Source organism: Montipora capricornis, chromosome 14 (assembly GCF_036669925.1).
Source record: "Montipora capricornis isolate CH-2021 chromosome 14, ASM3666992v2, whole genome shotgun sequence".
NCBI classification, from domain to species: Eukaryota; Metazoa; Cnidaria; class Anthozoa; order Scleractinia; family Acroporidae; genus Montipora; species Montipora capricornis.
In genome coordinates this window covers 2,277,501-2,294,343 of record NC_090896.1, presented here as the reverse complement: position 1 = coordinate 2,294,343, position 16,843 = coordinate 2,277,501, and the positions used below count along the sequence as shown (strand labels likewise).

Here is a 16,843-nt window from a genome sequence, read left to right as displayed (position 1 = left end):
TTAAAAGACATACATACTTACTTAATCGACCACTTCCCATAGGAGCTTGTCAGGGCCAATGAAACTTAATCATTGAAGCAGAACCAAACAACAACTTTTTAAAATCCCAACTTGCAGGAGGCAAACCATTTGGCTATTTACAAGTGCAGCCGAGAAGTTGAACCACAGCCTGAACTTCTTGGTGGGATTAGGTGTTATTCTCGGCATAATTGTTATCCTTTTATAATGTCATGTACTTATTTTTAGAATTTTGGGAATTTTATCAGGAGGCATTCGAACCACAAATACTCTTCGTGGTTTTTACTGGGCTGTCCAGCTCGTAAAATTGACGGTGAAAAGTGTAAATCTGTACCTTATCAAATATAAATATTCTGTTTGTCTGTTTTTATTTTTTGGTGTTTCTTTCTGGAAATTTATCTGAATCTCAGTTGTGAATTGCGCTATCGTAACAATATGAGAAGACGTCACTTTCATTCTTGGATCCAGCTTTCTTTGGATACTTGAGGAGAAGCCTGCGAAGGGGCTGTCCGTCGGAAATAGATCTTTGATTCCGTCAATTTGCTCTCGATTTGCTACCCTTGAAGAAGTGTAGTCCTTCAATGATGACTGTTCTTCCAGCAACGGAGTAACTCGCGGAATGGAGAAGAGCGCTAGCTATGGGAATGGTCGCAAATTACAAGTACCTTCATGGAAGTTATGCAACCAGGGAAATCACCGTGGGGAATCTTTACCAAAATGAGAACTTGACTTATTGATCGTTTACCAAAAGAGAGGGAATTTTCGCTTGAAAAGCGCTGCTTACCTGAAGTGAGTTCAGAATGGTGAAGATATACTGACTTGCAAGACCTGCATCTGTGATGCTCAGAACGCCAAACACCCAGGTCATTCCCAAGAGAGGAAACAAAACTACACAAGCTTTCAAACCCTGCCTGAATGAAATGGTATCAAACAAAGCACCGTTGATGAGACAGCTCTTTTGATAATTTTGTTTATAGAAGGAGTGTATAGTTAAACAGCCGAACGAAAGAATGAGGTGCTGCTTACCTGACGTTGGAAAGGTCTTTTGAGGATTGCATTTTTGTCATCTCGCACACTACTCTCCACAGAACCACCGAGTTTACCTAAGGGAAGACGAGACAAATTAAAAGTTGGACACTGATGTATGAACTTTGTATACTGGTCAGCAAGCAATGGCTAATATTTAGTGAGATGCAGAATATTGTATTATCGTGTCTTTTTGTCAAGTTTTTTTTGGATTGACGCTTTTTGAAATCTCTAGCTAGCTATAAGACACAAATGAAAAGACCTTAGCTGTCTTTGCTTATTTATTTCTTCCTGATCTCTGTGACTAGAAAATGCGCAAAACTGATATTTAAAAAGGGAATTTTGGTTTCCATTGCTCTCTTAGCATTTCTCTGGTAACGTGCTCTCGTGGTTCAAGTCGTATTTATACCAGCGCTCCCAGTCAGTGTCGATCAATGGTCATACATCTAAAAAGTTCGAAGTGAAATGTGGTGTCCCTCAAGGTTCCTGCCTAGGTCCTCTTCTCTTTGTTCTTTACGCCAGCAAGCTCTTTACCATCATTGAGCGACACCTCCCCCAAGTCCATGCGTACGCCGATGATACTCAGCTCTATGTTGCGTTTAAACCCGATCCCGAACATGCCGCCAACGCAGTGGTAGCCATGGAAGCGTGTATCAACGACATAAGGAAGTGGATGCTGGCTGATCGTTTGAAGATAAATGATGACAAAACGGAATTTTTGGTTATTGGGACTAGGCAGCAACTGGCGAAAGTCAACATTGATTCGATCAATGTGGGAACGGTGGAAGTCTTATCGTCTTCTGAAGTCAAGAACCTGGGATGCTGGCTCGATAATCAGCTCAAACTAAACAGCCACATCAATCGCCTATGCAAATCTGCCTTCTTTCACTTGTATAACATAAGAAAAATTAGGAAATTCCTCAGTCGTGAAACCACGCAGATCCTGGTCAATGCCCTTGTCACGAGTCGCTTGGACTATTGTAACAGTATACTATACGGTCTACCAGCCACCGAACTTTACAAACTCCAACGGGTACAAAATTCAGCAGCAAGACTTATTTGTAACGTAGGGCGTTTCGATCACATTTCCCCCTCCCTTAAAATGTTACATTGGTTACCCATTAAATTTCGCATTCAGTTTAAGATACTGCTCATTACTTTTAAAGCAATCCATGGTCTTGCACCACCGTATTTAATTTAATTGAATTGATCACCCTTAGGACTCAGTGTACATATAATCTTAGATCTACCAATGAGCTTCTTCTTCAGCCTCCTCGAGTAAAAACTCTAAAGACATTAGGTGATCGTAGCTTTGTAGCGGCCGCACCAGCTTTATGGAACAAATTACCACGTGCAGTCCGCCATTCTCAAAACGTACAAACATTCAAGAAAGCCCTTAAGACTCATTTATTTCGGAAAGCTTATAATTTACAGAATATCTGATCAAGTATGAATTTATAGTTGATATTATGCAATTTTATAGTTGGAATATTAATTAGCTTTAGATTTTTCCATTTTTCATGTAACTGATTTGATTGTAAATAGTAGAATTCTAGTTTTTGTCATTGTAAAGCGCACGAGAGCATCTTCTCATGTATCATGCGCTATAGAAGCAATAAAATTATATATTATATTATAATTATATTATATGCACTTTGTTACAGAAGTCAGTTTTCCAACCTTTACTCGAAAAGTCGGACATTTCACCATTTTTTCGAAAACACTTAACAGCCATGGATAAAAGTGTGAGAACATTTACCAAACAGACGATGAGCACGGGAGCTGCAAAAGTCCATACCAAGTTGTTAGAGAAGGAAACCCAACAGCTGTCAGAAGAGAGAGAATCGCAATAGAAAAGAACGTTTTAAGTTCATGAATTCTTAATTATAATATCCGCTTTTGCTCTGTGAATTTTTCATGTTATCACATAATTACGGGGCAAATTACTGAATGTCGATTGGCTGAGACGAAGGGCACTTTTTCCTAATCACGAGGGCACTTTTGGTAATCAAGAGGGCATGATTGGTTAACAGTGGCTTATCCAGAGCAAGCGAAGTTACAAGAGAATGTTCTTCCAGATTCTGACTCTGCTTAAACTGCTTTTTGTCCTCACAGTAATGACAATAGGTGACGTCAACGATATCTTCCCCATACAAAGCGTAATTTGTGAGAGTAGGGCGAGGATGTCGAAAATGTAAGAGTGATTCATATGTTATGCCACACTCACAAGTTGTTATTCACGTAGCTCATAACACCGTCCGATGTTGCGGTAGTTATCGCCAAAGAAATAGAGACCAGAAGACCTGGAAAGCCTAGAAAAATATACGTGTGTTGTTAGATCACTCTTTGATCACTATGCCGAAGCATGGTTATTATGTCGTTACCGGCTTGTTCATAACTCATTGCTGCAATGTTTTGGACAAATTGACCTGAAATGTTCTCTTACCAATGTCATCGAGACATCTTGTTTTTGGTTTACCTTTAGAGTTTGAGGCAGTGTTAAAAATCTTCTGTGATCTTGGAGATATTACCGATCTCAGCATTATGATTAATATGCCACCAAGAAGTCAGATCACCTCGTGGCCCCTGTTGGCAAATGGTCCCCCGTAACTGAATAAAGCCTAGAGGTCGTTAAGCGATTTTCCGGTCGGACTAATACTCGGGGCAGTAAAGTAACTGAGGAGAAAGTTCTCGTTTCCTTGTGATAGCTGAAGATGTTTAGTCTAGTGTTGTTTAATAAGGAGGTAAAACTGCGGGCCCAGTCTCCTAACCCTTCTTCCTAAAGTCATGGGACATCAAGGAACCTACACAGTATTCACAATGAATCTGGAACGAAGTTCCCAGTGTCATGGTGTTCCTTGTTTGCACTTTGTAATAATTCTGATCTCATGAACAATACGATATAAAACTGTAAATAATTAGTTATTATGCTGCGTGGTAAAATGAAAAATAAAGGTAAAGAGAAAAAGTGTTATTAAATACTTTTTAATTCTCTACCCGCGCATGTAAGAAACTGTTCCGATTTTCACCTTTTTTGCACCCTTTGTAAGGAGCACTTAAAAGCTCGCGCAGGCGCCACGCAGTAAGCTGTACATAAATGGAATCTGAAAAGTTGCTTTTCAACGAACTTTTCAGCTTCAGTACTGTCCATTCTTTTTCCAGCGCTTGCGAAATACCGTCTTATTTCTCGCGTTTTGCACCTTATGTAAGGAAATTCAATTAAGCACGCACCACGCTGCGATATGTATGAAAATTTGTTAATAGTTAGTGATCAGTTATAATATTGTACATAAATATTTCGTAGTATAGGTTAATTTAGCTTTAGTTTTTAGGCTTTTCACAGGTGAAGAGCCGCTTTGTGGATATACTGTGAATAAACCATTATTATTATTATTATTATTATTATTATTATTATTATTATTATTATTATTATTATTATTATTATTATTATTATTATTATTATTATTATTATTATTATTATTATTATTATTAATGGGGCACTTTCAAGAACACAACAATATTCTTTGTTTGCCTTCCAAAATTTTGCATAGGCATTGTTTGCAGTTTCTCTTGGGACTTACAATGGTCCCAAGAGAAAATAAAAAAACAATGCTGATGCAAAATTGTGGAGGTTTTTCTACTTACCCCAACAGAACCCATAGAAGAGCGTCATTTTAAGAAGAGCATTGAAGACTTTAACAACCATTAAGTAAAGGTAGAGGCCTTCTGTCAACATCCAAGCAAAGCCAACGAGATAGAAGTAGTGGATTGAGACTGCCACGAAGATGCAGACTGTCTGGTAAAATCAACAACTGGAATTTATCGGACTGGCTTGGTAATTAGCGCACAGCGTAGGAAAATATAAATGGGTTTGCTGTCGCTATACTTTGGTGTCTAACCTTGCATTAGTAGTGGATGGAGAAAGAGAAAATCGAACAATTCTCTGCAAGAGCAGTCAAAAAAGCTTCAGGTACATTTGTACTGTTCACCGCTTTCAGGCTTCTTCGAGTACTACTGTCCTCAAGGCAAGTGTTTTTTAATGTAATTATGATTATGATTATGTGTAGGTTCCTTGATGTCCGAAGTTGTGAAAGGGTCCCTCAATTAGGCTATATTGTTTGAATCTCAAACATATTCTAATGAACAAATGGCATCTTGTACAAAACCAGGTCTTACTGAGAGAAATCTTTAAAAACCCTCCCTTAAGGACGTTCGCGCCAATTGTTTCTGCGCATCCTTACTGCGCACGCAAATGCACACGCCACGTCATACACGAGCACGCGCGCTAAGTAATAAAATGAGAAATGATAGGGCAAAAGGCCATTGCTATAGCTTTGGCTGGATTTAACTGTCTTGGACGTTCGGTGACCCATTTTTCTTTCCAGAAACGGATTTTATTTAGAATTATCTCCACGTTGTCCAAAAATGAACAAAAAATCAATGTGGGAAGTTAAAAAAATTTCAAGATTTCTGCTCACGGGACATCAAATCCTGCCAACTTGCGGCTGCAAGGCGCTTGAAACTGTGGTCGCTAAATGCGAACTTGATCTTTAAGGAACCTCACCAGCTGACTAAATTCACTTAATAAGTCCACTTAAACAATATTTGGCAGAGAAGATTTCACTTCAAAGATTTAATTGCAATATATTTGGGTTTACAGACACTGGCCTTATTCGCTAACGAAGCCCGATTTTGTCACATTTTGGGTGTTTTTCCGGGCATGAAAAAAATCAATGTTGAAAAATTTTCGCGCGAACGTCCTTAATTTCACATTAAAAAGTGAAGTCTTCGAAAGATGTTCTTATTAGAGCAAAGCTCTGAGCAAGTCTTTGAATTTCTTATGTTGACAGTCAGTAGGAGTCAATAGGAGTCAAGTTTTGCCTGTCTACACCTTGAAACACAATTACAAGTTGCCTTAATTTAAATCTTTAAAAGACTTGTGGTGCATTATGTACCCTCTATTGCACTTTTTTTTTTCAACCTCCCATAAGTGGACACTTACCTTGGTCCCGAGGGTGTCTGCTTACTGGAAGTTTGATTGTAACTTGACGTCATAGCGTCACCGAACCGGAACTGCCTTTGTTTTTTTGGCGGAAAAAGTAGTCTAAAAATTAATTGGTCTGAAAAAACGCTGTGACATAGGCTTAGTATGGGAGTTACTCGCTCCTACTCATGGGCTCCAGCTTTCCATGTGCTCGTTTACGCACAGGGTTCCCAGTTAACGCAAGCTCACTTTGTCATATTGTTTTCTCGGAGCTGTGAATGATTTGTGCTGAAAAAGTGATATATTTTGATGCAGCCGACCCAGACGAACTCGCAACTGATTTTAAAAAGCTGGTAAAGTTTAATTGCAACCGAGCATCAAGTTGCAACTCGCAACCTTAGACATTCAGTGCATAACTCAAAATCGTAGCCGTTCCAAGGAGGCAGGCCTTTTGGAGGGTTCCAAAGTTCAGATTACGGCTCGTCTTAACTAGCCAATGGTTATTTTTTTTTCTTGTTTTATTATTATTATTATTATTATTATTATTATTATTATTATTATTATTATTATTGAGTTTTCAAAACATTGTCACCTTGGCTTTGCAACAACATACCTGCGAAGATGTAGCATCAATCCCTGTAAGAAATATCACTTGTGCAATTGCTATAGAAACCACAAGATTGAGTCGTATTTGGCACTGTTCTTGGTTTAGGTTCCTAAGGCAAAAACAAGAACTACTAAGGAGAGACAATTACAAGAAGTGCCATAGTAATTGGTTATGTTCTTGGGAAGTTTGGTTTCAACGGTGGTGGATCCAAGATGTCAACCAATTCGAAACGATGTCGCCAGAGTAAGTGGAATCTTTTAATTTTTTCTTTTGAATCTTTTGTTTTTTAAAATAAATAATATGCTTGCTAGTGATAAATGAGTAAACAAGTGAATAAATAAATAAATAAATAAATATATTTTACTAAAATGATGTAACAGGAATAACTGAATTCCACTCACATTAACACAAGATATGCTATAACAGTTAGGACTTCTCCCACTAGCGATAGACCACATCCGACATAGGTAATGATATCCAAGGCAATTTGGTGTTTGGCAGGAACCTGTAATGCCAAAAGAGAGTGAAAAGTGGCTCAGATTATTGCCGTACTGATTACTCAAACGTTCTTTGTCTGATCGTTTTTACCAGAAAATTATCAGGCTGTAAGGCTGTAACTCTCCTAAATGACGGTTTGATTTAAGAGTTTATTATTTAAAAAACGTCAAGATATTACACTGTAGTTTTGGATACGCTTCCCGACGACATAAGAAATCGGACACACTCAAAATTGGCAGGCAAATAGACATCGTCATTTTTAGTTCGCCTTATGCTTTTATTACTCGTTCCATATTTGTTTTCTGGCAGCGATTACCTGGAACGTTTTGATAATAAAAATGCTAATAGCCGTCTATTAATTATTATTATATATATAAACAATCCCCAGTTGAGGTATACAGGCATTGGCTGAAGCTGAGAAATACATCATACCAACCTTTGTTTGTCCTATTTGCATCAGAACAGCAAAGTTTGTAAGATGATTGCAAGTGCACAAAACTCTGGTGCCAGACTTATTAAACAATGAGCATCCATCACTTGACCAGGAACCATTGAACAGAGTTCTAAAAAAAGTACAAGACGTTATCATTATCAACCGAAAGAGGGCTGGACACCTATTATGCAACTGATAGCGATTTTGCGAAAAAAGCAAGCGTACTTCTGTTTAAAATCCCAAAAGACACAGTATGGCTTGTCCTCAGCTCCTGATGGCTTAAGAAGAAGTAAAAAGAAAGATCAAAAAGTAAGAATTAAAAATAAGAGCACAAGACAAGTGCACTGACCGTCTACCAGTGAAATCCGAGACTGACTCGCTAAAGCTTATTACTGGGTTGCCAACCCAGTCGGAATCTGTCTTTAATTTCGTCGTTTTTTTACTGGGTTGCTAAACCCAGTCGGAAAATGGGTAGATTTCCGTTTTAGTATTTTTTTCCGTGTCGGTAAAAGTCTTGTCTGTCACTCCCCTGCTAAGTGGTGTCTTTGTGCATAGAGTCTTCTTTGCGTATTTTGTTAGGTTTGAGGGGGCTGGGGTAATGCGTAGCGTGCTCTTCACAATTAACCTGTAATGGCGTCGGAAGTCATTGTAACGCGAATGGCGTTTTAGTACATCTTTAAAGAAAATGTACCCATCTGGAGCTCAAGAAAGGAACGTCAAGACAGGCGGTGAAACATAAAGATCTGGAATCTTAAAAGCGACGAGAAATGGACTTTCACAGCGTGAATCTTTCGCCCGTCGAGCCGAAATCAAAATATGCTGTACTTCTAATATTTCGCCAAGCCTAAGGTGGTGTTACGTACAACACTGAAACCAAATGGAAATTTCTCTGGTAACTTACGGGTTCAACAAAGACAGAGAAGGAATCGAACACCACAGGTAGATCTGTGATCTCTGTTGTGTGTCTCACAGTGTTTACTGACGTCGCATCTATTTAACGTTTGCCTGTTTGTCTGGCAAGTAACATTCATTTTGTACTCAACTCTGCAAAGGTTAAAAAAAATTGTAAATGTGACAGGGAAAAATTACTTGAATGAAAGCTTGTTGTCTCTTTTGTGCTTTATTATTTACGGTCAAGGTTCTTTCGAAAAGGGTTGAATGTGAACTGTCAGAAATTTATTTAATTGCATCTGCTTTGTGATTGTGTGTTTCGCTTGCACGCACGCAACTGAAATAGGAAGGGTTTCTTGCCTCTTATAGCAAATATGTTGCTTGTTTCAATAAATGTTTCGGTGGAAAATATTTCTGTGAAATTTCCAGCTTTTGTAAAGTTATCATGTTGTGTAATTTTCGAGCTTAGCAAATTTGCATACATGTGTGGAAATGTGATACGGGGAGAATTTTTGTGGTAACGCATAAGTCACGAAAATAAACAGGTCTGTTGGAAGCGTGCTTGAGTTTCAACAAAATGACCCCCAAAATCGGCAAAAGATTGTGACGCTAATGAATAATAAAGTAGCTGCTATTACCAAAACGATGGAATTACCTGGTGATAAATAACCTTGTCTTGGAGAGTAAATTTTTGATTTTCCAGAAACAATGGTCAACCTCTGAGAGTTGGGCTATTGTGATCTTTGTGTTGAATTCGCACATTTCTTGTCAAAATTTATAACAATAGAAAGAAAAAGAAAACTCACAAAAACAAAAACCCGGTAGCTTGGCTTCATTTGACACAGTTGCTTCACTGTTTCGCAAGTAAACATGCCGCGGTAAAATAACGCGGTAACTTGATCAGAGCACCCGCTGAATTCGATGTGCGATTTACTCGGTGCAGCCAAACTTGTACAATTACAACAAAACAACTAAAAGCTCCCAAACTGTTTTTCGCTGATGGTAACTTTTTATATTCGTGGTTCAAAATTAATGTTGTTTTCATGTCGTAGATTTTGTTACCGATGGCAAAATATTTTATTCTCGATCGACCGTCCTGAAACTTCCTTCTGCTCTTCTTAAAAATTGTGTATCCATATTTATTTACTTTTACATCAATATTTGTTTTGCATAAAGCAAGCTAACAAAATCTGTATCTTGCTTGGTTCGCAGTTGATAGCATGAAAATAGAATTTTCGGTCCTATGCTTCTGTTACTGAGTGGTATATTTCTTACTAACCCCGCCGAACAGGTATAAACTTCAGCTTTCAACTTTTGTTTGTAAAGCTGTCAGATGCTGTCAGTGCACGCTTACACTTGTGGTGGAAAGAAGTTGCATGATCAACATGTCAGCCCAGAAGCCAATGTTTCTCGATTCCCTTTTATTTTCTTCAATCTCTGTGGGTTCAGTACTTTGCTAGTAACCACATGTCTTCTCAAGGGGCTATTTATCTAAGACTTCTACCATGGCGCTACAATGATAGACAATACCAAAACAATATCGTGTACTGTTAGACCTACATATTACGCAAAGACAACTGTCAACATGTCATCCCAGAAGACAATGTTTTTCACTTCCCATTTATTTTCTTCAATCTTTCTGGGCTCAGTACTTTGCTAGTAACCACATGTCTTCTCAGGCTATTTACCCAAGACTTCTACCATGGCACTACAATGATAGACAATACCAAAACAATATCGTGCACTGTTAGAGCTACATGTTACGCAAGGACAACTTGAATCTCCTGGAAGACAACACACAGCTTTATAGAATAAATCGCTGTGTTACTTCACTACCACACGTAAGCAATGCGTGTCAATTTTTTTTAAAGAGGACAGGAATTTCTTCTTTCTGACAAATGATTAATTAATAGGCCGGTAGCCAGGTTTTTAACCTCAGAAAAGGATCTGTTTCGTCGTACGAACGTGTGAGGACCTGTGAGCCAAAGGGCCTCTGCTGGTATGGCTTCTGGTATGACTTCTGGTATGACTTCTGGGTGACCCCCCCCCCCCCCCCAAACTTGAAAGATATTACGTGGAACGCTGCACGTACCACAGGCAACCCAGTGTACCCTCACGGAGGGTCTAGTTATTTTTCGTTTTCTTTTTTTTTTTTTTATTTTTTTCCGTGTCGGTAAAAGTCTTGCCTGTCACTCCCCTGCTAAGTGGTGTGTTTGTGCATAGAGCCTTCTACGCGTATTTTCTTAGGATCGAGAGGGTAGTGGGAAATGCGTAGATTTCTCTGGTGTACACAGTAGAACGATTAACTTAACCGGCAATGGCGTTGAAAGACATGTAACGCGAATAGCGTTTTAGTGGATCTTTGAACAAAATGTACCCTTATGAAGCTCAATAATGGCAAGCGAATTGGATACTGAACAAGAGTGGCGGTCGAATGTTAGGAGCGACGAGTAATGGACTTCGACAACAATCTGTCGCCCGTCGAGCCGTAATCAAACTGAGCTGTCTTCCTAAAATTTTGCCAAGTGTGGTGTTTTGTACAACACTCAAACCAAATGAACAGTTCTCTGGTAACTCAGTATGGGTTCAACAAAGACAGAGAAGGAATCCATATAGTGGATCTGTTATCTCAGTTGTCTCGCTATTTGTTAGATTTGTATTTACCTGTTCTCAACTCTGCACAGTCTTCCGGTATAACAATTGGAAATTTCACTAATAAGCCATTGACGTGAATGGCGTTTTCGTGGATCTTTAAACAAAATATACCCTCATGGAGCTCAAGAATGGATCGTCAATTGGATGAGCAAGACAGCGCTGAAAACTTGAAATATCTGGATTTTAAGAGACGAGTAATGGTCTTCGACAACAATTTCATTTTTCGCCTTTGGATATCAAGTGAGCTTTGTTTCTAATATTTTAGTAACTTGGTATTATATAAAACACGGAAATCAAATAGCAATTTTTTTATGGATTTAACCATAGTTACTAACTATGATTTAAAAAATTAACATTGAAGGAATCGAACGCCTACAAGAATGCATCACAGTGTTTACTCAAGTCGCATCATAGTTGTCTGACAATTTACATTTACCGGTATTTTACTCAACTCTGCAAAGGTGTAAAATATTTGGAAATGTGACAGTGAAGAATTATTTGAATGAAAGTTGTTGTCGCTTTTGTGCTTCATTATTTACGGTCAGCGTTGCGAGTCGAAAAGGGTTTTGATGTGAACTGTCAAAAATGTATTTAATTGCATCTCTTGTTTGCACGCACGCAATTGAAATAGGAAGGTATTTTTGCCTCTAATAGTAAATATGTCGTTTGTTTCGATTAATTTTTCGCTGGAAAAGGATTTTGCCGAGATATTTCCAGCCTTTGTGAACTTTAATATCATGTTGTGTAATTTTCGAGCTTAACAAATTTGCATACGTGTGTTGAAATATGATACGGGAGCATTTTTGTGGTATAGTGTAACGAAAATAAACAGGTCTGTTGGAAGCTTGCTTGAGTTTCAACAAAATGACCCCCAAAATCGGCAAAAAAAATCTGACACTGATGAATAATAAAGTAGCTGCTATCCCCAAAACGATGGAATTACCTGGCTATAAATAACCTCGTCTTGGAGAGTTTTGACTGTCAACCTGAACCCAAAATGTTTGTCGCTGATCGTAACTTTTTGTATTCTATATTCACGGTTCAAAATAAATGTTGTTTTCATGTCGTAAATATGTTATTCTCGAGCGATCGTCCTGGAAACTTCCTTCTGCTCCTAAAACTGTGTATCAATATTTATTTACTTTTACGTCAATATTTGTTTTGCATAAAGCACGCTAACAAAATCTGTACCTCGCTGAGTTCGCATTTGTCAGCGTGTCCGATGCTTCTGTATTTCTTTGGTCTCCCATCCAAACACTAACCCCGCCCAACAGGGCTTAACTTCAGTAATTTTCGGTATTACAAAGCTGTCAGATGCTCAGAGGGCACGCTTAAACTTGTGGTCAAAAGAAGTTTATCAACATGTCAGCCCAGAAGCCAGTGTTTCTCACTTCCCATTTATTTTCTTCAATCTTTCTGGGTTCAGTACTTTGCTAGTAACCACATGTCTTCTCAGACTATTTACCCAAGACTTCTACCATGGCACTACAATGATAGACAATACCAAAACAATATCGTGCACTGTTAGAGCTACATATTACGCAAGGACAGGTCTGTTTCGTCGTACGAACGTGTGAGGACCTCTGAGCCAAAGGGCCTCGTCTGGTATGACTTCTTAATGACCGCCCAAACTTGAAAAAAATTGTCTGGAACGGTGCACGTACCACAGGCAACCCAGTGTACCCTCACGGAGGGTCTAGTTAGCTTTATTACCACAAATGCTTGTAATCTGATTGGGTAATTTGCCGTTGTCGATAAGAGTCTAGACAACGCTGCTCGCGTCATGCTCCCGTCAATGTGTCACGCAATTGTAATAGCCAATCAGGAACGCTCATTGTGGGAAATGAACCAATCAGATTGGCATTGCGAACAAGTTATGGACAACGCTTTCTCTTTCTTTGTGTCATGATCTTGGTCACGCTCTGAAATAAACATTTTCTTTGACGTTGAATATTGTGGTAAAAAAAAACAATTCGAATGTGGTTCAGCATTGTCTGTACTCTGGTCGAAACTTGTCTGTACTCTGGTCTGTACTGTGGTCGAAAGGAATATCGTTGTCGAAAAAGGCACAGACAACGCTGAACCATGCACGTTCGATTTGGTAATTTGTTCTATCCAGTCTGAAATTAAGACCCTTGTCTTAACGTGACTGTTCACGGTGAATTTATTGAGTGAATCGAGGTAAGAATACTGATAATCTTTGAACATGTTCAAATATGCAACCGAGTTCTCTTGCAACATCTGATTTCATTGGATTTCAATATATTTGCTCAATAAGGTTAGAGTCCATTTTCTTCATTTTAAATGCCCAAATGGATGTCCATAAAGTTAACTGCATTTTGGACGTGATTGTGTTTTATGAAGCAATCCTGAGAGCTAGTACTTGGAACAAATGGCGGCATGGGTATCGAGTGTCACCGTTTTCTACATCATTAACCGAAGAAACTCTCACAAAAGGACGGAGAACCTTACCACTTTGTTATAACTTGACTCAGAACACTCCTGCCCATCGAAAATTTAAGATCAGTGCATACAGTACTAGTGTTAGGGGTTCAACGACACCTCTTCACAAGATACGTGACTTTACATATAGACCAGTGCCTCGTAAAAGTTAATGCAGCGGTTTAGATTCATTTCTACTCGGGCAGTTACTCCCTCTAGAGACATTTATTTTAAATGTGAAGCTAGCTGTATACGAAGTTTTCTTAAAAGTTTTTGTTTCTTTTTAAAATCCAATTTTAACAGCATTTCAGTAACGGTTAAAATTTTACCAAATTGTAAGATTTTGTGTTGGATATATTTTCAATAAAGAGTTATTATCCTGAAAGCCATATTAACCGCTGCCTCCTAACCTGATCTTCATAGATTGTTTTTGAAGACCTTACATGGATCCCCACTTGAAGTCTTGCCTAGATCTTTAAGGGGTCTTCCACTGCAAAAATTCTCCAGGATACTCGACGTTTTTGGCAACTCTTATAATCTTGATGGATCTTTTGAGAATCCTTCCAAGATCGTTATTCTCACTGCAATCTTTGGAATATTCTCATATCCCATGGTGTATCTTTTGACTAGCGACGCAAACACAAGCGCCAGCATAAGAGCGCTTATTTCACCGTGAAAACGGGCATGACCCAAGCATAAGCACAGGCGCAAAGCACAAGTACAGGGGTCAATTTTTTTTCCAATTCTTTGTGCCTGTGCTTATACTTGCGTCGTGTGAAAACGAAACGCAGCATAAGCAAAATGAAATCTGCTACGTCTGGCCAATTAAAGCACTAGTTGCAGATTCCCCGCGTCTGAGCATTTGAACAAAATGGCGGATTCCGTGGTTGATTTTGATGCTTATGACGACGTTTGTTTTCACTGGCATAAGCTACTTGCGTTTGCGCTTTGTGCTTGTGTTGCAAGTGAAAACCAGGCTTAAGAGTTTGGAGATGTTTTAAGGACGGTGCCTACTATTGTTATTGCGCATACGTTCTGCGCATCTCCAGATACTCGGATTTCCTATCGCCGATGCGTACTTATACAGGGATATTTTTGCGCGGTTTAAAACTATCCGGAGAAAGTTAATCTTAGTAAGTACTCTTGGTATCCAAAAAGAAAATTGGGGGTAACCATGCATTTTTGAGAGATAATGAAGCTTCAATTTGAGAAGGAACGCCATACATTGCTTTGTATTATAAAGCTTTTTACAAATATTATTCATCAATTGTAATTATCTTTGAAAAATGCGTGGTTACCCCCAATTTTCTTTTTGGATTTCAACAACACTTGTTAAGATCTACATTTCCTGCATAATCACAAACCGGGACAAAAATATCTGTAATAATTAGTAGGCACCGTCCCGGCTTAAGGTCCTCAAAGCACTCAGGCATAGAGACATTCTCACAGATAATCTTACTAAGAAAATCAGCTGATGCGAATGCATCAGCAGCAACAAATCACTGTACCTTTTGCAAATTAAACATAATAGTGATGTTCTGTTGCAGGTCTCCATCATGGTTTGGGATGATAGTATTTGAGATGATTGGAGTACCAAGTATTGTGTTTTTCAAAGTCTTCCTGTATTGAATGAAAAGACTCTTCAATACCTTGGAGACAGTAATGGCGGATACTGAGACAAGGCTAATGCAACAGAATGTGGGAAAAGCTAACAAGGTTGAGGTGAGGTTTGCAGCCGGTAGAAAGCTTAGAAAGCTTAGCCGTGCGTTGGATGTGCAGCTTCTTTGGGCGTTGACTAAAGTTATTATCTTCCAGGGCTCGGTTGTTCAAAAGTTAGATGAGGCCATCCACTGGATAAATCACCATCTACCGTACAGCCCAAATTATTTTGATATGCCCTCATATCGCCTGAATTGTGGAGTGGATAGCCCTACACATCTTTTGAACAACTGAAGTCAAAAGGTTTGGTGCATAAGGGAACATGGCCAATTAGAAATGGGCTACGAGACAAGAAAGCGGACGAGAGAACTTAAAGTATTCTTGGGATAAAAAAAAGGAATAGATAAAAGGCCGAATCAGTAGTACCTAAAGTAAGAAAACACGACCAAATTTTTGAAGATATGTCCGCCAAATTATAGGGAGAAATTTGTCACTGGCTATAACCGAGGTACTTTAAACATTAACTGCATTCATTTCTCACCCATCAAGAACAGCATTACTCTCATAAGGCAGAAGTCCTTGAGTGTTTTTGTACACAATGCCCACCATAATTGTGGTATCTGTCACGAAATAGAAATAATCTTTCAATATCAGAAAAAAATGCTTTGTTTATTGTGTAAGTGCACTTAGCTATCAACCTACTTCACAGGCATCCCACTTTTAATAATTGAAAGAAACATGATTAAGAATCCCAACTGGCAGGTAGAGTTTAATCGGGGACAACAGGAAACAAATCCAAACCAGAGGTTAGAACGTGATTCTGAACCAGGTGCAACCCCTTGGAAACCCAACGCCCTAACCACTGAACCACGCCGCCTCCGTTGTTGCCGTCTTTGGCAGAGCTTTGGCTTTGTTAAAGGGTACGCATTTTTTTATTTTCAATAATTAGACATCGTATGATTACAGACCTTACAGTTCAATAACAGTTCAATTGCCCTCTAAACCTGTTTTTATTGTTTTTGCTTCGAGTTGTTTATTCACATGCGATAAATATTGACCTACTCATAGAAGTAATAGTTTTTTCATACCTCTGGTAGTGAAAAGCTCAGCAGGCAAAATGATCTTAGCTCTTCTCACGGATGATAACAAAGTTCCAACGTCATCATGCGGGAAAACAACGTCTTTTGTTTGATCACCGGCAATTTTCTGGATTGTGATTACTGTTCGTGCCCATGCCATTAAAAAATGAAGAATCAATAAGTTAGAGAAGACTGGTGAAAACCAGTAATACTGAAGCTGTGTGCCTGTGAGTTTTGATTAGGTTGATGCTTAGCTTAGTCGATAACGAATCACAAAAATTTTATGTTTGAGAAACATTTTCTAGAAGCCTAACATCCTAAGGGAGGCAATCAATTGATCGTATCTATCACAAAAACCAATGAGTAAAGTATCACTATGAGACAAAATACCTATGCAAGGAAGTTAAATGTTACTACTCTTTCTTTGAATAACATCTGAGAAGAGATTCTTAAGTAGAACCAAAGAAAGCAAAGGGTATTTGTTCAAAGTGTGGTTGAATTTTCGACTGCTAGACAAGAAATTACTCAGGTAGTAGCTTTTGCTGCGCTGT

General features: G+C 38.7%; 1 protein-coding gene across 4 annotated transcripts in view; it reads right to left on the bottom strand.

Annotated features, from left to right (window-relative positions):
* LOC138033222 (adhesion G-protein coupled receptor D1-like) overlaps positions 1 to 16,843 on the bottom strand; it is a 34,130-nt gene that overhangs the window by 1,174 nt on the left and 16,113 nt on the right. For 3 of the 4 annotated variants that reach the window (XM_068880990.1, XM_068880988.1, XM_068880989.1), the window contains 12 exons: positions 16,302 to 16,433; positions 15,755 to 15,833; positions 15,063 to 15,174; positions 7,792 to 7,844; positions 7,570 to 7,696; positions 7,037 to 7,140; positions 6,642 to 6,744; positions 4,690 to 4,840; positions 3,272 to 3,356; positions 2,804 to 2,870; positions 1,045 to 1,121; positions 803 to 929 (listed from right to left, as the gene is read on the bottom strand). In XM_068880990.1, the coding sequence (XP_068737091.1) occupies positions 803 to 929; positions 1,045 to 1,121; positions 2,804 to 2,870; positions 3,272 to 3,356; positions 4,690 to 4,840; positions 6,642 to 6,744; positions 7,037 to 7,140; positions 7,570 to 7,696; positions 7,792 to 7,844; positions 15,063 to 15,174; positions 15,755 to 15,833; positions 16,302 to 16,433 (1,217 nt within the window). The remainder of the gene's footprint in view (positions 1 to 802; positions 930 to 1,044; positions 1,122 to 2,803; positions 2,871 to 3,271; positions 3,357 to 4,689; positions 4,841 to 6,641; positions 6,745 to 7,036; positions 7,141 to 7,569; positions 7,697 to 7,791; positions 7,845 to 15,062; positions 15,175 to 15,754; positions 15,834 to 16,301; positions 16,434 to 16,843) is intronic. The other variant, XR_011128596.1, reaches the window with a different exon arrangement.